This window comes from Haliotis rubra, unplaced genomic scaffold (genome assembly GCF_003918875.1).
Source record: "Haliotis rubra isolate DU_JTF1 unplaced genomic scaffold, ASM391887v1 Scf333, whole genome shotgun sequence".
In the NCBI taxonomy this organism is placed as follows: domain Eukaryota; kingdom Metazoa; phylum Mollusca; class Gastropoda; order Lepetellida; family Haliotidae; genus Haliotis; species Haliotis rubra.
This window is the reverse complement of record NW_025767006.1, coordinates 504,128-527,261: the sequence shown is the minus strand read 5'-3', so window position 1 is coordinate 527,261 and position 23,134 is coordinate 504,128. Positions and strand designations below refer to the sequence as shown.

General features: G+C 40.4%; 1 protein-coding gene across 1 annotated transcript; it reads right to left on the bottom strand.

Moving 5' to 3' along the window:
* Positions 1-2,615: 2,615 nt before the first annotated feature.
* Positions 2,616-22,062, bottom strand: LOC124284304 (lipopolysaccharide-induced tumor necrosis factor-alpha factor-like). The gene is made up of 4 exons (XM_046720383.1): positions 21,939-22,062; positions 7,106-7,298; positions 4,329-4,494; positions 2,616-3,492 (listed from the first exon to the last, which is right to left on the bottom strand). The coding sequence occupies exons 2-4, from the start codon at positions 7,275-7,277 to the stop codon at positions 3,384-3,386; spliced, it is 447 nt and encodes a 148-aa protein (XP_046576339.1). The 5' UTR covers positions 7,278-7,298; positions 21,939-22,062; the 3' UTR covers positions 2,616-3,383.
* Between the last annotated feature and the right edge of the window lie 1,072 nt (positions 22,063-23,134).

Genomic DNA, 23,134 nt, shown 5'->3' with positions numbered 1-23,134 from the left:
CATATACATAACATATAGTGAGTGCTTTAAGTGAGTCTAAACTTTTGATGGGTAGTATATATTCACAGCAAAATGGGCTTCATACATTGTACCCATAAGGGGTAATCGAACCCAGGTCTTCGGTGTGACGAGCGAACGCTTTAACAACTAGGCCAGCCCATCGACTCCTGCCGACTAAGGAACACATATCTGTTCATCTGCTTGTGGCGCGGGCGGTTCGTTAGCCCAGTGCTAAAAGCGTTCGCTCGTCACGCCGAAGGCCCGGGTTCGATTCCTTACATGGGTCAGATGTGTGCAGCCCATTTCTGGTGTCCCCAGTCGTGATATTGCTGAATATTGCTAAAAGCGGCGTAAAACCAAACTCCATCACTCACTTAGACGACTGCACCACTCACGACCCTGACTCTATGGAATTCTGCGAATGGAATTATACTCGAGTGTTGATATCAATAGATAAAACACTTTGATTTGATTAAGTCATTTATTGTGAAATGTAACGATTTGTACACATTGTTGTACATATATGTAACAGCCACGGAAGTTCAAGACAGTAAACATACCAAACAATTCCAGCAGAAATATATCTATATGGATACACATGTACATACTGTTCAACACAACCCCTTATGATAGATTTATCACATCTTTCACTTGAAGTATGGTCACAACACAAGAAAATTTGTTTTGGAAAGTACAAAACTATGTTTCTTAAAATCATATTTTGGATTTAAAAAAGTTTAGCAGAGTTCTAAAATTCAACACTGAAATTTGTAAGAATGAGGGTACAGTTACGAGAACAATGCGGGAGACAAAACCCGAGTGTTTTTACAACAGATCGTATTTGTGTGGTCAAACTACTATTCATCTGTCTGGAGCACATGTAAATTACCAGTTTAACGAATAGGCCAGTGTACAAAGCGAACGGATATTTAATGTTTAACTCAAAGCCATGACGTTTGTGTGAATCGCCAGGTGTTTATCTAGTGCATTGGTTTTGTGAGTTGGGTTTAACGACACTTTGTACAGTAGTCCAGTTATCTATATGTGAGATGAAACCCTGAAGTGATACAGGTTACAGACGCTGTACCGAAACCCATGAACCCGGGTACAGTGCTGACAGAACTAGAAACAGAATGGGCGAACTGGAATTCGAAACCAAACTGTTCGTGTCATGCCCAAGGGGCGCAACTCTACACAGCCACTTCCGGTGCCCTGCCCTCGTAGACCAGCGATGCCCGTTAGTATCAATACACTATCAGGGTATATCTGTACCACACGAAACCCAAATGACAAAATCCACTGGCCCAAATTCTTCAGGTTTGCTCTAGAACTGACGCCTTAGGTTTGTTGAAATTATTTATATGCTGTACGTAAAACGTACGTTAAAGACTGTACGTATATAATCAGGACAAATATAATACGTCATAATCAAAATATCCACTCATATATACATGTATAATATACTCCAATCTTCACTTGTATATTAGTCTCATAATATAGCTGTTTTCCAGTATTCCGAAGTAGGTAAGAGTAAAAAATTACGTACTGGCGTGGCTTGATGTGTGTGATTGCAAAAAACAAGTATATTCGTTAAAACAGTCATAAAACAAACACTTACAAACATATTATTAATACACAAAACACAATAATATTAATGGGAACCAAATTATGCAAGGATCATGTTTTGATAATATCAATAAGACACTACGTGATTAGTGTATAAGGAAAACAGTGAAAGAGACAAAGGAAATGTTAGGTGAAAATAGCTGAAGCGTCAGTGACGGTAAACGTGCGAGTCAGATCTATTTATACTTGCATGTACATGTATTTAGCACGGCACAGGACCAACATGCGTGAGGTCAAGGTCACCCTACAGCGCCAAAGCTCCGGAAAATGATTTGAAGACGACGATGCCTTTCAGTTGACCGTCGATAATATTATGTAGTTGGATAGACCAGCAAAATGTCGGCAATATCGATTGACATCTTGATGGTGCCCAGAAAGATAAAGGTCAAATGTGGAAGGGTGAGCCATGATCCACATGACAGAGACGATTTCCAGGTCAAATCCCCTGCATAAATAGCGGAATGTTTGATACATGTTGGCAAAACCTAAGTGTATCAATATTTGATAGTGATACATAAAGATCTACTATAATATATTCGAAACAATCGACCAGCGTAGCAGAGATTTGAATGCAAAACTGGTTTTGTTACTTCACGCTACAACAAAAGACATGTCCTGTAGACGCTCCTGGGGCGTTCTAGGGTCCGTAAGGGTAATGCTAATGAAAAACCAACTAACGAAATCAGGATAAATTTGTTTTCAGAAAGTGTTCAAGATGGACACAAGAAGAACGTAAAAGCCGACAGCCACTAATGTTAACATCGTTCATCGTTGCGTTCTGTAAAATCACCATTAAAGACAAATTACAATATTTACCAAGTCTCTGGAGCAATATCGTCTCAAGTGCCGCATTTGACATTTGTGGATTTTTGATCGTCCACTCCATATAGTGCATATGTTTGATAATATACTCAACTAAACGTTAGGGATCCTGGGATATATTTGAATATTTGTTCTGGTGAAGAATGAGGACTTATATTCCCTATATAATATTTCAGGCTTCTTAAAAGGTCCATCGTGCTTTTGAAACATTTAATGACACTATGTTCTAGCCACACTGAACGATACACGATAATTCCCCAAAATATCAAGTTTATCAACATATCAAGAGTATATTGCATTACACACAAAACATAAGAATAAAAAGTGAAATCAAATTAAAAGTATGATCTATATATTTTTATAACCATCAACTTTGTAAACTTTTAAAAGCAAATCAGTGAGTATTTTCTGAAACATTACGTCACAATGTCCGTTTTCAGTATTTGCAAAAAATCTGCAAACCGTCAGTGAAAAAAGGCCTAACACATAAACTGTGTTTCTATATCACAGATAACTTTCAGTGTATTAAAACTAGTATATAAAGAACAAGACGTTGTTTCATGAGGCGTACTTTCAGAGTCATATTTACATGCTTCTGAATATACATTTGAAATTCATTTTCAGGGCGTAGGTGAAACAACACGAAGCCCTCACGGTGTATAAATCAGATCTACATGCATGATAATTACAAAACTCATTAATGACCCGCAATTACCAAGATTGGTGGTGTGAATATACCACCCGTTTAAGAAACTGGAAAAGGTAGATATCTTCTTTGTTTTGAAATGGTTATATGACTGCATGGCTTCAGCAGCGAATCAATCCATGGGCGTTGGTTCGTGGTCGTGCAGTGGTCCCTCTTCCTAAAAAGCAGCAAGTTGACTGAGGCACATTCAGTGGTATCGAGAAGTCTGGGTAGCGGTATATCCGTTGGTTTACAATCGCCTGTATGCTCCAACCTGGCTCTTGCAGTTTGGACACTGGTGGACGACGTCTTTGGTGCCATCGATGCAGAATGGGATGAGGCAACATCCGAGCCAGCATCTGGAAAGGAAGAAATAACAAGAGTGAGTGAGTAAGGTTTTACGCCGCTAGCAATATTCCAGCAATACCACGGGACATCAGAAATGGGCTTCACACATTGTGCACATGTAGGGAATCCAACCCGGGTCTTCAGCGTGACGAGCGGACGCCTTAACCATTACGCTACCCCATCACATCAGAGATAACTAACAATAATATGAACGTCTTTCGCGCTACATCCAAGGGTTCATCATAACCGAATGTTCGGTACATCAGACTGTTACATCAAGCCATGACTGTTCGTTACATCAGACTGTTTGTTACATCAAGCCATGACTGTTCCTTTGATCCCATTGTTTGTTACATCAAGCCATGACTGTTCGTTACATTCGATTGTTTGTTACATCAAGCCATGACAGCTCGTTACATTCGATTGTTTGTTACATCAAGCCATGACAGTTCGTTACATCAGACTGTTTGTTACATCAAGCCATGACTGTTCGTTACATCCGATTGTTTGTTACATCAAGCCATGACAGTTCGTTACATCAGACTGTTTGTTACATCAAGCCATGACTGTTCGTTACATCCGATTGTTTGTTACATCAAGCCATGACAGTTCGTTACATCAGATTGGTTGTTACATCAAGTAATGACTGTTCAGTACATCAGATTCTTACGTCAAACCATGACAGTTTGTAACAGTTGTATTGTATGATAGTGACTAAATTACTACACTGATTCAGCCTAAACTTGGAAACGGGTTTAACAGGCTTGGAAATTGTGTTGTCAGTTTCCACAGTGGGTCCCCTTTTACCATCTTCCCTGGACGACCGAGGATGATACAAAAGACTTACCCCACAATGCAGATGATTCCAGCAGCTAGCCACGTGAGAGATCCGGTTTCGTAGTAGGTTGATGTTACGATCTGAGCGTTACATCGAGGGCATTGCATCTGGGCGGGAGACTCGCCAAGTCTAGCTGGATGAAGCACCACTGTTGATGGTTGGGCCATCACCACGGCTGGGGAGAAGAGTTTAATATACATGACAGTGTACATATACAGTGTTATATTTCAGTGTAATATACATGACAGTGTATATATACAGTGTTATATTTCAGTGTAATATACATGACAGTGTACATATACAGTGTTATATCTCAGTGTAATATACATGACAGTGTATGTAATATACATGACAGTGTTATATGTTATATTTCAGTGTAATATACATGACAGTGTACATATACAGTGTTATATTTCAGTGTAATATACATGACAGTGTACATATACAGTGTTATATCTCAGTGTAATATACATGACAGTGTATATATACAGTGTTATATCTCAGTGTAATATACATGACAGTGTATATATACAGTGTTATATCTCAGTGTAATATACATGACAGTGTATATATACAGTGTTATATCTCAGTGTAATATACATGACAGTGTACATATACAGTGTTATATCTCAGTGTAATATACAGTGTTATATCTCAGTGTAATATACATGACAGTGTATATACAGTGTTATATCTCAGTGTAATATACATGACAGTGTATATATACAGTGTTATATCTCAGTGTAATATACATGACAGTGTATATATACAGTGTTATATCTCAGTGTAATATACATGACAGTGTACATATACAGTGTTATATCTCAGTGTAATATACATGACAGTGTATATATACAGTGTTATATCTCAGTGTAATATACATGACAGTGTACATATATACATGACAGTGTATATATACAGTGTATATAATATACATGACAGTGTATATATACAGTGTTATATCTCAGTGTAATATACATGACAGTGTACATATACAGTGTTATATCTCAGTGTAATATACATGACAGTGTATATATACAGTGTTATATCTCAGTGTAATATACATGACAGTGTAATATACATGACAGTGTATATATACAGTGTTATATCTCAGTGTAATATACATGACAGTGTACATATACAGTGTTATATCTCAGTGTAATATACATGTATATACAGTGTATATCTCAGTGTAATATACATGACATGACAGTGTTATATATACAGTACATATACAGCGTTATATCTCAGTGTAATATACATGACAGTGTACATATACAGTGTTATATCTCAGTGTAATATACATGACAGTGTATATATACAGTGTTATATCTCAGTGTAATATACATGACAGTGTACATATACAGTGTTATATCTCAGTGTAATATACATGACAGTGTATATATACAGTGTTATATCTCAGTGTAATATACATGACAGTGTATATATACAGTGTTATATCTCAGTGTTATACAGTGTACATCAGTGTATATCTCAGTGTAATATACATGACAGTGTGATGTGTTATATATACAGTGTTATATGTTATATCTCAGTGTATATACATGACAGTGTATATACAGTGTTATATCTCAGTGTAATATACATGACAGTGTATATATATATCTCAGTGTAATTATATTTCAGTGTAATATACAGTGACAGTGTATATATACAGTGTTATATCTCAGTGTAATATACATGACAGTGTATATATACAGTGTTATATCTCAGTGTAATATACATGACAGTGTATATACAGTGTTATATCTCAGTGTAATATACAGTGTTAGTGTATATTTCAGTGTATATATACAGTGTTATATACAGACGTTCTCAGTGTATATATGACAGTGTATGTTACAGTGTACATATACAGTGTTATATTTCAGTGTAATATACATGACAGTGTACATATACAGTGTTATATCTGTAATATACATGACAGTGTACATATATGTTATACAGTGTTATATCTCATTGCAGCGACGGTTTATATCAGTGTTATATATATAGTGTAATATGACAGTGTATATATACAGAGTTATATCTCAGTGTAATATACATGAGTGAGTTTAGTTTTAGCAATATTCCAGCTATATGGCTGTGGTCTGTAAACAATCGAGTCTGGACCAGACAATCCAGTGATCAACTGCATCAGCATCGATCTACGCAATTTGGATACGATGACATATCAACCTAGTCAGCGAGCCAGACCACCCGATCCCATTAGTCTTACGACAAGCATGGATTACTGGAGATCAATTCTAACCCGGATCTTCACGGGTAATATACATGACAGTGCATGCATATACAGTGCAATATACATGACAGGCTATTTATATGTCTTACTCCTTAACGTTTGGTAAGAGTAACCTAATACTGTTTAGATACTGAACAAAGTTAAGGATCACGAACTCTTTTAGGGTTATTTTTATGAAGTGGTGCGCTCAGTCTTCGTTACAGAAATTGTCACGTTCCATAGGTTTTGCTCAGTATATATGCAATTTCATACGAAACACTTAAGGTATTGTGGAATGTAGGATTAATCTTCATACAGCTGAGTAGTGCATCCCTCAAGCCATCACTTCTGTACTACATCCCAGATGGGACTCGACCCCCAATCTACTAGAATCTGTACTTTACTGAGAAAGTGTATATAAAGTCATATACCACACTCTCTCCTTAACTGACATCAATGCGTGTATCTATATGGTATGTTATATATTCAAAGTCATACAGCACCGATCTCGCAATACAAACAAGGAAACTATTCGTGTACTCACTGGTGCTTGTCTGGCCATATCCCGGGGGTGGGGCGTTGTACCCAGGTGGGGCGCCGTACCCAGGTGGGGCGCCGTAGCCAGGTTGAGTAGGGGCGTACCCAGGTTGAGCTGGGGCGTAGCCAGGTTGAGCAGGGTAGGCTGGAGGTGGTCCTTCTGGAGATTTGTTCGACATTCTTGCTTACAGTGTTGGCAGCTGAAAAAAAGGAATATATTTAATATGGTCTATCGTGGACTTAAACGCGTTACTGGGGCGGTGGGGTTATTGCAAATGGCTAGTATTCTCCTTTAAAGCGTTTGCTCGTCACGCCGTAGACCCGCGTTCGAATCCCCACATGGGTACAATCAGAGATGCCAACCCTAATTTAGGCCAGTAAGTATTTTGGCCAAAACCTGATGCAAAAATTAGTATTTTGGGGCCAAAATTAGTTTAACTAACTAATAAATATAGATATTCTAAGAACTTGTCATTAACATTGTCCTCATCTAAGTCAGTAGAAAGTATCCACATATAGCTTGATACTGATTGTAGAATGTGGTTGAAATTTATTGTGTATGGTACGTGTGCTATTTGATAATTTAATTTAATATATATTTTCCAAAAAAATCGTATGTTTTTAGTGCTAACGTAGTCGCGTATTTTGTGTTGATTTCTCGTAACGAAGACGATAAAATCGTATGGGTTGGCATCTCTGGTACAATGTGTGAAGCCCATTTCTGGTGTCCCCCGCCGTCATATTAATGGAAAATTGACTTGATTGTAAATATAGCATTTACTGGTACGTCATATTAATGGAAAATTGACTTGATTGTAAATATAGCATTTACTGGTACGTCATATTAATGGAAAATTGACTTGATTGTAAATATAGCATTTACTGGTACGTCATATTAATGGAAAATTGACTTGATTGTAAATATAGCATTTACTGGTACGTCATATTAATGGAAAATTGACTTGATTGTAAATATAGCATTTACTGGTACGTCATCTGATAGGTTCCAGAGTATTGATTTGAAGACAGATGCGTGAATTTTCCTGTTCAGTTTAACGCCACAGAGTATCTCACACAAGTGACTTTTATTATGACATAATGTATCAACACAATTCGACAATTGGAATCTCTATATATACATAATCTGCTTCTGCTTGTCGTGGGGTAGCCTAGTGGTTAACGCCGTAGCTTGTCACGCCGAAGACCCGGGTTCGATTCCCACATGGGTACAACGTGTGAAGGCCATTTCTGGTGATGTTGCTGGAATACTGCAAAATGCGGCGTAAAACCTTACTCACTCACTCATACATTCACTCACACACTCACTCTGAGACCAGTCCATTTCTGGTGATGTTGCTGGAATATTGCTAAAGGCGGCGTAAAACCTCACTCACTCATCCATTCACTCACACATTCACTCTCAGAGGTCCATCAGCGTGGGTTTTTCTCCAACATTACTGACTGACTGAGTTTAGTTTTACGCCGCTTTTAGCAATATTCCAGCAATATCACGGCAGGGGACACCAGAAATGGGCTTCACACATTGTGCCCATATGAGGAATCGAACCCGGGTCTTCGGCGTGACGAACCAACGCTTTAACCACTAGGCTACCCCACCGCCCTCTCCCACATTAAGGCGACATGACGTGATATAACGGGATCACCAAACAAAACGTCTCTAAACCCAAGTCACTCACTAATAGTAACCAGCTGTTCATAACAACTACTGTAAACATGTTGTCAGCCCAAGAAAGTACACATAACCAGGAACTACACACGGATCCAGATACACAAGACGTTCAAAACGTTCGATAGCTCGCGTATATTATTAAAGGCGTATTGATCCCACTTCCAGTCCATTCTAAATGGCGTGTACTTGGGAATATACAGATGGTGTATTTATGCATGCATATATTCCCATTGTCGTGGTTGCTAGGCCACCATACACGATCTTTGTTTTATTTATAGCGTTTAGCAGACAGTCGCCGCGTGTTTGTTCATCCAAGAACAACAGAAAGAATAAAATGGTTTTCTGACATAGGCTCACTGCTTGGCTCACAAGGGCGGATGGGTAGCCTACGTTGAAGCGTTCGCTCGTCACGCCGAAGGCCCGGATTCGATTCGCACATGGGAATCTGAGGTCCCCTGCCGTGATATTGCTGGAATATTGCTAAACGCATAAACCTAAATCTTACACATTAACTTTGATCCATTTGATCCATGTTTTACAAACATGTGTATATTTGAACGGATTTGTATCAGGCTGTATGTATATTCTTCTGTGTTTCCCAACTCCTGCCGCACTGAACTTCTATTTGAATTGAGTGAGTGAGTGAGTTTAGTTTCACGCCGCATATATTCCAGCTATATGGCGGCGGTCTGTAAATAATCGAGTCTGGACCAGACAATCCAGGGATCAACAACATGAGCATCGATCTGCGCAATTGGGAACCGATGACATGTGTCAACCAAGCCAGCAAGTCTGACCACCCGATCCCGTTAGTCGCCTCTTACGACAAGCATGGGTTACTGAAGGCCAATATTCTAACCCGGACCTTCACGGGTTCTATTTAAAACAATAAGCAGTTTGCTTTTCTCAATTTTCCCGGGCAATTGTGGGCGCTGATGTGATGAAAAAGGTATATAAGTATTCTCTTAACCCTGCACAATCAAATAAAACTGATCTTGTCCTTTTTTTCTATTTACATTTATTAAAAACTGTTCTAGAAGCCAAGCGACTTGATCTACATTGTAAATCAATTGAAGAACTCCCTCCAAGTAATCCGAATTTTATCATTTTATCATTTTATAAAATAACTTACACAGTAATTATAGAACATTTTTGTGTTTTCTTTTTCGCCAAGCTGCTCTCTGTCTGGTTGATGTTTTACATGATATACATATAAAGCATGGGTCGCGTAGCAGACGGAAAAAACCTGATTGTTGTCACTGACTTGGTGTCCGTCTGTTCTCTTAATATAACACTTGGGAAAACATCTTTCCGCGCCAAAAGTGTCCACTTACCAATATAAAAGTCATGTAAAACAGGACTTTGACAAAGACTTTGATAATGCATCCCGAAGATGTTTGATGTATTTCACTGTGAACCAAAACGGTAAATATTAATAAGTGAGTGCGTGAGTGAGTTGGGTTTTACGCCGCTTTAAGCAATATTCCACCAATATCACGGCGAGGGACACCAGAAATGGTTCCACACATTGTACCAATGTGGGGAATCGAACCCGGAACTTCGGCGTAACGAGCAAACGGTTAATATTAATAACATCACGTGAATAACAACCAATTACCCATGTGTTTGATTACTACGTGTAATGTACGTTAAGGTCTCTTCCCTAAAGTACCATGTATCCAGACAAGTTAAAAGGCATGTGAATAATACATGATGGTTAATAGGGTCTAAATTCGTGTCAACTGATTGATGACACGATGAATATTTTGCAACATGTTTTATTGTCGAAAACTACAAATGGACACATATGCACAACTTTCTGTCGCATTCCATCGGCAACAAAGGATAAGAACGTGTATTACATTACTGAGGAGTGTAATTCAGATGGGATAGATTTATGAACATGCTGAAATTCAATATTTATTTAGTTTATTTTTGAAAAAAACTCTGTTTGTTGTTTAACGCCGCACTCAGCAATATTCCAGCTATATGACGGCAGTCTGTAAATAATCAAGTCTGGACAAGACAATCCAGTGATCAACAGCATGAGCATCGATCCAAGCAACTGGGGTACGATGACAAGTGTCAACCAGGTCAGCGAGCCTGACCACCCGATCCCGTTAGACGCTCGTTGCTGAATATAAATTCTCACCCGGATTTTCCAAAACAAAAAGAGTATGAATAAAGTATCTGTTTATTAATTATAACGACTCAACAATGTTTGTTAACATGTATCAAATGAATAAAGATACATGTGTGATTCTGTGATTCGCAACAAAATATATAGTTATACCCATTGCTTTGTCCATATGCGCTCGTCTAGAAAATGGCATGGTACCCATGTGGAGAATCGAACCTGGGGCTTCGGCATGACGAGCCAACGCTTTAACCACTAGGCTACCCCAACGCCCCTCACGGAGATGAAGGGTATAGGTACTGATAAGTCCAGCGAGTGCGGATGCTGATGGCGTGAATAGGGCCTGTAAGTCTCACGAGGCGATGCTTCAGGTACTGAGCAGGTTCTCGGCTGCCTTTGCGCGCGCGACCTTGCGAAATACCAGATTTCCGATGACAAGGTATATTCAAGAACCAGTTTCTGGTTCCAAATTGCGCGACCGCCAAATATGACTTTACTAGACAGGACCAAGTGTACAACCATGCTTGGATGTCAAAGCAGCTGACAGTCGTAATAGTTGGCTAATTTGGGAGTGGTTAGATCGGAAACTTGTTATTCCTGCAAGGATTATCGGTTCCTTACTGTCAACTGACAACCTTGAGACCATATGAAATTGTATGAAACGTTGCTTTTCACCGGAAGTACTAAGGTCTCGCGTGCCGTGACCTACTTACGGGCCCTAGACGTCGATTCACGACGCCTTTTCTGGGCAAGAAGTCAGTGCGAATACCTGGACGTAATTTAATACATCTAACCAGGTAAAAGTTGCATGTTTTAAGGTTGGGCGCAGTCTGTGAATGTCAGCAGTATCTATGGCCATGCGTAACGGTAGCCTGCCAACACTTAAGCCTGGGATCGGCGCACCAGTGTGTGGCACGTTATTTAGGTCCGACAAGATATATAATATCCATTGCAGGCAATAGTACCCACTGCTTACTGGCATTTCATAAACGCACGAGAATATTTTGTTTCAGTAAGAACTATAATGCATCATTTATTTAAACTTAAGATCAAGATACTTATAGATATAACGAGAAAACTATCCAGGGGAGACAACTCCGTAGGTAAAGGATTTCGACTGTCTGCATTTTATCTATTGCCCATCTCCTTCAGGTCCTGAATTTTTCATTTCCTCGTGAAATAATAAAATGTTTTCTTATCTGAATTTTTCGACGCTGCACTGATGTGATAAAAAAGAACACTCGTGCACTGCCACACTCAAGTGAGCTTGATCAGTCTTCATATATATTTACAAAAAATGTTTCCCGAAACAAAGTTATTTAATCTACATCATAAATAAACCTAAACACAAATACCAAGCGATCAAAACATTCTTGTTTATTTGGTTGAGGTTGGAGATGAGAAGCACTAAACAAAAGTGCGGCTGGTGACGTCAGAAAGTGCATGTATTGTACACATGTTAACTACACAATCGGTGTAAGTGTTTGTCTTCCTGAAGCAAACGTTTCTTTCGCCTAGAATGGAGATTTGTAAACATAAAACCATTGTACCAGGAACGATTACTGAGGGTGTTTCACAACTACAATTATTATACAATTAGGCTTCTTGCTTGACAACGGTACTACAAACTGTATCGAAACGTCGCCGTCGCCGTCAAGTTGTTATCCATATAGTTTGTCAATATTATACTGTTAGGCAACATGTATTTTCACACATCTTTAACCTCAGCCATTAATGGAACAACCGGGCGATCGATCGTAATTCACGTCAATCGCGTGATGCTATTAATATATTCATAAACCGGTATCGAGCCTCGTATATTTTGTTTCAGATCCGGGTTAGAAGATCTTCAGTAACCCATGCTTGTTGCAAGAGGCGACTAACGGGATCGGGTGGTCAGGCTCGCTGACTTTGCTGGTCTGGTCCAGGCTCGATTATTTACAGACCGCCGCCATATAGCTGGAATATTGCCGAGTGCGGCGTAAAACTAAACTCACTCAATTACTCCCTATTTCACTGTTTTGGATACGCAATAAAATACATCAAGTAGCATCATTCAAAGCATCTTCGTGAGTCAAGGCGGTAGACCAGCCCATGTCAAAAGACTGGTTTTAACACACACACACACACACACACACACACACACACACACACACACACACACACACACACACACACACACACACACACACACACACACACACACACACACACACACACACACACACACACACACACACACCATCATATTGGCTTGTGGACACTCTTTCCGCTTGAAAGTATTTTGTAAGTGTTTAAGTATCTCGTGAGAACAGACAAGCATCAAGTCAATGGCCATGTTTTTTTGTAAGTGGTTGTCATTTACAACCAGCAATGGAACGGGTAGCCGAAAATATACATAAAAGAATTTTGTTTTTCACTTATAGGAGAACTTACTTTTATGAAATGTATTTTTTTAGACCACTTGGTAATAGTCTTTAAGTTACTTTCGAGTAATATCGAGTCGCTTTCCGAAATGTTATTTGCATAAAATGTGGATGAAGAAAGATCAAGCGGTTTTTTTCATGAAACCCAGAAATTGCTTCAAATATGGTAGACGTACGCATGTGGGTATTCGAACCCGGTCTCCTGGGTGACGAGTTAACGCTTTAACCATTAGGCTACCCCCATCGCCACCATGAACACATATTGCCGGGTCAGAATTTAGAGCCTTTCACAAAATTATATCATCACTTGATTATTGTTAAAAAAAATCTACGATTATATTTTAATAAATATTAATTTAAAAACAAAACGTTACATAGACTAACCCATTAATATGCTTTGCCCCCAAAGAATTGGATGGACTAAAGTTATAAAAGATATATCAACCCTTACCCGACAATCAATACCAGATCACAGTCAGGTGACGTCGAAAAGCGGCACGTCACGTAACAGGTATTGTCAGGCCACACTACCTTGGTAGCGAAGTAAACTGGTAACTGACCCAATAAATCTATAATTAATTAATCCATAAATACGTCTGTTTCCCTACACCGGTCTCTATGTCCAGCCTATCCTGTCGTGTTAGAGTCAATGATATTCGTCAATATCGCACGGCAACCAAGATAATAAATATCAGCATGATGGCCACACCATAGAGGGCTGCGTTTGGGCGATTGCGACAGGGCACAGTGTTCATTTGTTGTTCATGAATACATTCTGTTTTGGCGATTGTGTTTGCAGAATAGCGTGACTATGAAACCTGAGTATTTAATGACATCATTTCCGTGGCAAATTGCAGTGACGCAGATCTCAGCTGGATGTAGGTTTGTGAAATAGCGTAGCGTGACTTTTTCCAAATATCTGATTACAGCGCAAGAACTCAGCGTAGGTGAAACCGCTCGCGGTCTGCAATCAGTGACGTTCGCCGTTGACTGTTTCTGCGGATTTGAAAACTACAGTCATAGATCAGCAATTGACTTCATCACATTAATAACCTATGATTTTCCTTCCACGCCAAGGGTGGCTACAGATAAATATAGACTTCGAAAGTACAATGAGCGAGTTCAATGATTCTCTCCGTTGGACACAATGCCAGTCATGTTTGTTTGTTGTTTAACGCCGCACTTAGCAATATTCCAGCTATATGGAGGCGAATTTTATATAATCGAATCTGAACCAGACAATCCAGGGATCAACAGCATGAGTACCGTTCTACGCAACTGCGACACGATGACATGTGTCAACCAAGTCAGCGAGTCTGACCACCCGATCCCGTTAGTCGCCTCTTACAAGCATGGGTTGCTGTAGATCATTTCTAAACCGGATCTTCGCAGGTGTTCCACAAACATTGTTACCGCTACCGCAATCTTAGTTCTACTATCTCTTGGAGGAGGCGTCGGTGTAGCCGATTGGTTAAAGCGTGCGCTCGTCACGCCGAAGGCCCGGGTTCGATTGGCCACATACGCACAATGTGTGAAGCTCATTTCTGGTGTCCCCCGCGATGATATTGCTTGAATATTGTTAAAAGCGGCGTAAAACTACACTTACTCACTGTTTGTGGAACGGAACCCAGGTACCCGAAAGCGATCTTAACGCTACATTACCGTCACTCCTTATGATCAACGTTTAGCACAACGACGAAAACTACTACAGTGTTTATTTTGTTGGGTGTTTGACGTATACTAGGCACATAAAGAAACTGTGCATACAAAAATGTAAAATCTAAATTTATCAAACCTGTGTAGACACATAAGGATTTGAACTCAGAGATTAGTGACATGTATCCAACATGCATGCACGTGCCACGTTCCGTGACGTCAGTGGGTTCGTCCTTGAGACGTGCAATACGTTGTTGCACGTGCATTCCGGGAAAGAGAATTAGAGCAAATGAATGCCACACAATATTGTCACTTTGGAAAGTGCCCTTGCGATCGTTAAAAAAATTAAACGGTTATTGAAACGCATAGCATGCCATAGCACGTCATGAGGCCATTGGGATGGTCCGTGGGGGAATGTCTCAACGACAAGAGGCTGCACATTTCCACTGCCACCGGAACATCATTTCTGCACTGGTGAGACGCCACGTTCTGGACGTCCACGTGTAACAACGCCAAGACAGGACATATGGATAAGGGTGACCCATCTTCGCCACAGGTTTAAGACTGCAGTGATGACTGCCCGAACCATCCCAGGACTTCGCCGTATCCACCCCAACACAGTTCGACAACGTTTACGTCATCACGGGATCAGACCACGACGTCCCGCCATACGGCCTATCCCAACACAACGTCATCGACAAGCTCGCCGAATGTGGTGCCGAAATCATGCCCGCAGACCTTTGTTTTGGTGGAGAAATGTTGTTTTTACAGATGAGTCCAGGTTTAACATTTCCCATAGTGATGGACGTCAACGTGCCTATAGACGCGTGGGAGAACGTTAGCCACAGGCCTGTGTCTTGGAGAGGAATCGCTTTGGTGGTGGTTCCGTGATGATTTGGGGTGCAATAACAGCACGCCAAAGAACTCCTTTGGTGATTGTTCAGGGCAACTTAACTGGTGTGGGCTACAGGGATCAGATTCTTCGACCTGTGGCAATTCCTTTTCTGCAACGTCATGGCCCTGAGTTAACATTCCAACAGGACAATGCCCGCCCTCATACGGCAAGGGTTGCTATGGATTTCTTGCAACACCACAACGTTGACTTACTGCCTTGGCCTGCAAATTCACCGGATCTCTCCCCGATAGAGCATGTTTGGGACGAGATGGATCGACGTCTACGCCGTCTTCCTCATCCGCCAGATAACGTCCTTGACCTTGCAACAGAACTTGAGAGAATCTGGCGTGACATCCCACAAGCCTTCCTTGCACGTTTGACAGGCTCTATGCGTCATCGATGCACTGTTGTTCTCAATACCCGTTATTGAGCTTGTGACATGGTCGTTTGACCCCTGTCCCGCTTGTGGACTCGTGACGTCATTGTGATTGACTTTTCAATTGAAATTCTCCCGACTTGTTATGGTCTCATGATCCCTCCATTAAAGTTTATATGAACCTTTGACATTGTTATCGTACTTATCAACTGGGATAATATTTTGACAATGCACAGTTTCTTTATGTGACTAGTATAGTATTCAAGCTATGTGACAATTACAACCCGGAACTTCGCGCTGTCCCGCTTTAGGGAATATAATCAGGAAGTTTGATGTGGATTCACAACACATGATAGGGCCATGCCTCTGCACATACATAATGCCCCATTCAATTCTAACTCGATTATGTATGTGTCCGGTACCAAATGTCTACTTCATATATTCAGTCTCACGACGTTTTAAAAACTCGTCAACTTGCATCCTGGACTAACGCTTAGTCTCTGAATATGAATATATTTATATTGATAAAAAAATCACTTTAAGTTGAAAAGTAACCCCAATGAGAATGGAGATATATATTTACGGAACAATAACAGAAAGTATTCAGTTATTGATGAACGCGACTCGAATTGAAGAATCGAGATACTTAAAATCCTGAAATGATGCTTTCTGTAAATATTCAGCACTGTAAATACACCTCAGTCGGTTGGTTGGTTTCTCCACACCGCACTCAGCAATATTCCAGTGATCAACAGCATGAACACTACCACCAGTAAACACGTCAAGCTGTCAGATGCCAAGACTAACGCTTAGTCTCTGAATAGATCTATTTTGATAGTATAAAATACATCCATTTAAATTGACAAGGAGCCCCAATGAGATGGGAGATTCCTGAACCTGTTGAAATCTAGACATGCTTCATGGAGGTCTTTAGCATTGCAGAAAGGACGGGGTGGAAGGCGAAAAATGCGGTTCAAGGACTACAAATAGTTACATTGCGCGCCGGCTTGTGGAATGGGGACGGTGGGCTTGCCTATTATAGCTCTTGAAGTGTTAGCTCGTCACGCCGAAGGCCCAGGGTTCGATTCCCTACATGGGTACAACGTGCGAAGCCCATTTCTGGTGTCCCCCGACGTGATTTTGCTGGAATACTGCTAAAAGCGACGTAAGACTAAACTCACTCACTATTGTGGAAGGAAATCCTGAAGAGAAGCAGCTTTTGGAGCTTTGGTGAAACCTATGAGCATGGGCACGGTCATCCTCGATAATCTCCAGGGTATACGTTACGATCACTCTCCACTATAGTGGAGATATACCCTGGAGATTATCGAGGATGGGGCACGGTGCTATGAGCATGGGCACGGTGCTTACGAACATAACCAGGATGTAGCTAGGAGGGAGCATTAAACAGAGGATCTTAAAGCCATCATACACAGCTTGCTGAAAGCTTCTGAAGCTTATCGTAATACATGGCGATGCCTTGCTGAAGAGGTCAGACAGATAAGACGTCACCCATTGAAGGGCATGACCTTCAAGTCCGTACTGTTAGACGTTCGCACAACGAAGCTCATTCGTCACTTGCAGTAAGGCAGTCTCCGTACTATAGTATTGCGACAAGTGACCAGCGGTACTGGGTTCGAGCCCAAATATATAATATTGGATACAACTTGAGAAGCCTTGTTTTCTCCCTGCCCGAATGGGGTGCTGGTCAAACTGGTGGGGAAGCTTAGTGGTTAAAGAGTTTGCTCGTCACGCCGAAGACCCGGGTTCGATTTCCCACATGGGTACAATGTGTGAAGCCCATTTCAGGTGTCCCCGTGATATTAATGGATTATTGATAAAAGTGGCGTAAACCCTCACTCACCCACTCACTCACCCACGCGGGGATGTTGCTAAAAGCGACGTCCGCCTTTATTCACTCGCTTGTACTACTGAAATGGGGAAGTGAGTTTGGTTTGAGTTAGTGAGTTTAGTTCTACGGCGCACTCAGCAATATTCCAGCTATATGGCGGCGGTCTGTAAATAATCGAGTCTGGACCAGACAATCCAGTGATCAACATCATGAACATCGATCTACGCAATTAAGATACGATGACATGTGTCAACAAAGTCAGTGAGCCTGACCACCCGATACCGTTAGTCGCCTCTTACGACAAGCATGGGTTACTGTAGATTAATTCTAACCCGGACCTTCACGGGACGAGTTCGGTTTGAACACTGAATAGTATTTCAGTTATATCACAGAGTATCAGCTTAATGTCGAACAAATGTTCGGAATGATGGAGGTCGCAGATGTTCAACATGAATATTGTAACAATGGAACCTACTTGTGTTATTGATTGCATTTTAGTGCATTTGGTCAGATTCGGTTGACACGACAAAACAGTGATAACTGCTTCACTCTGCAGGCTTTCAGTGATGTAATTGAAACCTGTACTGGTCCATTGCATATCAACATCACTTCGACGAGTTACAAAATAACGTAATTAGTAATCACTGGCGTTGCCAAGTACCGTGTTAATAACAACCTTTGGGTGGGTGATGCCACACCACAGATTACTGTAATCAATTGCTCATTGTCATCCAAACAAATCAATCACGACAATAGGGGAATAATATAATTTCCTGTGTGGAGTTTATTTTCATTATGAAAAAGAAATACAGAGTTGCGGCCCTTGGTCACATCAGAATCCCAGGATTGTGGATTGGAAACCCGGTTCGCCCGATTTATATTTCCAGGTTTAATAATAATGAGAATATTTATAACGCGCCTTTTCCAGGCTAGATATCCTGCCCTCCGCGCCCAACGTTGCTCAACTTCAGCTGATTTGTGACCTGAGCTCTACCCACAGGACCACGCCCCACCTGTCATAACCGTTATCTTGGATTTCACCAAAGTGATGAACGTTTGAGACCTGCATTACCTGCTTTCACGGAGGCGGTGGAGTAGCCCAGTCACGCCGAAGACCCAAGTTCGATTCCCCACGCGGGTATTATGTGTGCATTTCTGGTTGCCCCCGCCGTGATACTGTTGGAACATTGCTAAAAGTGGCGTAAGACTATTTATTATCACTGTTTAATAATTTTACTATGTTATTACACATTGTGTAATAACATCGCGTGATGCCGTACGTATGACGTCAAAGTGGTTTACAGTTATGACGTCACAATGCTAATACCTCTGTCACAATAGTATTAGACCTTGCTTGACCCGCGGAAAGCTGAGAGTCATCACACTCGCTGAATTCTTAGGAAAGAAGTACTTTGCTCGATATTATTTTGCTAATGTTGGGTGAGTAATAAATACGGTGTAATACCATATTTATGAAACTCGTGAATGGTATTGGTATCTTATTCACTCGTTTCATAAATATGGTATTACATGGGACATAGTTTAGTATTTCTATATTCACTCCTTCACTAAACGGCGTAAACTCACTAGGCGTCTTTAAACCCAGTCTAAGTAAACTTAGGCTCAGTATTATTCGTTACACTGGTATGCAGTGCTATGCAGTGTAACGAATAAATTACACTCTAAATGTCCTAAGTTTTAAAGCTTCTCGTCACGCCGAAGACCCGGTTCGATTCCCACATGCACAATGTGTTAAGCCCATTTCTGGTGTCCCCTCAATATTGCTACGGCGTCTAAACTCTAATGTCGCGCTGACGACGACCTTCGCAACACGGGTATGTCATATATCAGACGGTGAGAGAACTGTCATACTCAACACCTATGAGTGAGTGAGTATTGTTTTACATCGCTTTTAGAAATATTCCAGCAATATCAGGGCTTCACACATTGTACCCGTGTGGTGAAACGAACACGGGTCTTCGGCGTGACGGGCCAACGCTATAACCACTGGGCTACCCAACCGCCCTCAAAACCTACGAACTCAACACCTACTTGCTCTGTAAGACCTCTCTACAAGCAGTGCGTGTGTAGTTCGACATAGCGTCTAGACACGGGGAAAATAGGAGTATTAAAGGATGTTTAATGATTTCGTGTTCTTGGCCGCTTTCCAACACTCGAAGTCTTTTCAATTCGCCATTGAAAGGTCCTTGCAAGTGTCTCTATTGTGTGTTGTTTGAAGGCGTTTTTTGAGAACCAGCCAAGTATGACACGCGTCACGGTTGAAACTTACATAAGCATTTGTTCGATAGTGTTTACAACTCAACACAAAGGTCTTTCATATTGAGGAGAAAACCCATTACATTCAGGAAGTCTTCTAGCTGTTTAACAGAGTATACTAACATCGCCTTCAGCGAAAATTAGCATTATATGATATGAGAGTGACAGTTTCTCGACGATAACACTTTAATAAAACTACGTGACACTTATTTTTTTAAACTGGTGGTTCAAGTCTTGATACTGGGACAATGAGTAAATATATTAAGATGGAGAAAACGGACACAGTTTTACAAATATTGTATATCATTTTATGCTATTGGAAATATCACAGACTAGTAACATTGTTCCACAATCTTAAACCTGCCAGGGGTAACACTTATAACGTTTTGATTGATTGATTGAGTCAGGGATACTACTACTACTACTGTTAACGACAGGCACAGATTTTACATTAATCCTTGTTCTGGGGTCAGGGGTCAGGGGTGAGTGGTTTGTGGTGGATTTTCGTAAACTGGCTTATATTAAGATTTTATGACGTGTGGATCCAAAACGAATCTGATAATACAGGTTTTTTTTAGATTCAATTAATTTTGTTGGCATCAGAGACCATATACCGGTATATGGTCTCTAGTTGGCATGCACTATCGGAGACAAATTGGTCTAGATTTAATGTTGACATGACGTGAAGCGACAGCTATTTTTGGTCGCAATGACGAACCAGGGCTCAATATATCTCGGCTGTTTGGCGTTATGGCTACGCTCACCAAAGTAACAGGTTTAGAGTCAAACACTTACTAACAAATAAATTAGTGACATATCGCAAGTTTTGAAAAGCAAACCAGAACAAGAAGGAGATGTAGATTTAATTTATACACCCGATACACAAGTCAACAGTTATTTATGTGTTCATTGATGGATATAAATCAGTTAAGATGCCAATATATTATACTAACATAACAAATCTGTACTAAACTACATTAATTATCACTTATAACAATAAAATTTATATGCTCGTTGTAAAACTCAACCAAATTCGATGACAATTAATAATGCAACATACGTATGGAAAAATCTGTCAGTTTGTCTGTATAAAGTAAATAGGTAGGGAACAAACATCCTTGTCCTATATCTCACAACAGAGACGGTATAATGTATCTATCAGGACGAGCATGTTCGCCATGTTTAACAACCTCGCCCAAGTGAATTACAGTCGTGTATACCTGAGATGGACAAATTTAGATAATGACGGAAAGTGACGTCTCGCTAAGATGATTTGCCTAGATACAGCTAAACAACAGTAAGTTACAGTTTGACCGCGCGCGGAAGACCTATTCCCCGTGTTGTTTACATCCCGTGTTATAACGGGTTCACGGTATATGGGAAGAATCTGTGGGCTGCGCTGAGTGGGTTTTGTACAAAATATATGTCAGCCCGACGGTGAGTTTTCGCGATATACGAAATGTTAATGACAAATTATTTGTTTTCGTTTGAACTATCAACTTGTTTAAAAGTCTCGACAAGTTTAGCTTACCTGGATAATCAAGTTGAGCTTAGATCCAATGAGAGCGACTGGGAGGCTGTGTCTTCCGCGAATTCGCTTGAGAGACGAGGGCCGTGTGCAAAAGGTTGAGCAATGTCAGCGTATGAAGTGATGACGTAGACCAAAGCAGCAACCTGCTCGGAAACTGGATAAACGGGGGGCGTGTCAAACGCCTTTCTTGATTTTTTGTTGTTGTTTTTTAATGACGAGTTTCAGCATAACAAAACCAACAACTATACAGCGACTGGTACAATCTTTCCTCTCACTATAAGCTGACATACCGTGATATATCTGAAATGCTGTTCAATCCAGCTTGTCTCACTCACAGACAGACAGATGGACAGAATTTACATCTTTATTTACATCTCACTCTTATAAAAACTGTACAAATAGTAGATAAAATATGATACAATTAATACAAACGACCAATCTCGGAGCGATTTATGAGAGATATTAAAACCCCATAAAATATGAAATGTTACTATACTTAGGGATCGTTCATAATTTATGGATAGGGGGAAGTGACCCATTTTGTTCTGGGGTGGGGGTGGGGTATCAGCAATTTCGTACACACGTACTGGGGGGCAGCAATTTCGTACACACGTACTATGGGGGCGCAGCAGCTTTGTGCATAAAATTATGTTTAAAATTATGCTAGAAATTATGGGAAGGGGTCATTGATTTTGAACATGACATGCAGGCGGGGGCACTTATTTTGCACATAAATTGGGGGTCATTCACATTGTACATGCTTCTCCATAAATATCATCATCACTCACCCTAGCCATAAATTATGTACGGTCCCTTTCAAAAAAGTTTTCAAACGATGTACAAGGCTATATGTACAGTCAATAACGCCGGAGCTCTAAATGTTACTAGATGTTTGAGCTAAACAAAAGGTAAAATCATTTTATGTAAAAATACGAGCAAGTTGTTGTAAAACGGGTAAAACATCAACGTCACGCCATTTTGAAAGACCGCTTTGTTTATGTCAGTATCGCGTTGTATATATGGTCCCCAGCAATACAAGGATAGTGCAGATGTTAGTCAATTGATGGCCCAGTTACTGTCAAACAGTGTTGTGTCGAACTCACGTTTGTCTCGAAAGAACGCAATTTCCTTTTTTATTCATTTATTTGTCAGTTGTGTCGAACATAGTTTAACTTGAAGTATTTACGCAGGCAACT

Excerpts from the sequence above, each read along its gene's own strand:
- LOC124284304 (XM_046720383.1), bottom strand. The coding sequence starts at position 7,277 with ATGTCGAACAAATCTCCAGAAGGACCACCTCCAGCCTACCCTGCTCAA. Across the intron at positions 4,495-7,105 it reads ATATGGCCAGACAAGCACCA|CCGTGGTGATGGCCCAACCA; the intron begins GTGAGTACACGA and ends TCTTCTCCCCAG. Across the intron at positions 3,493-4,328 it reads GGAATCATCTGCATTGTGGG|ATGCTGGCTCGGATGTTGCC; the intron begins GTAAGTCTTTTG and ends CTTCCTTTCCAG.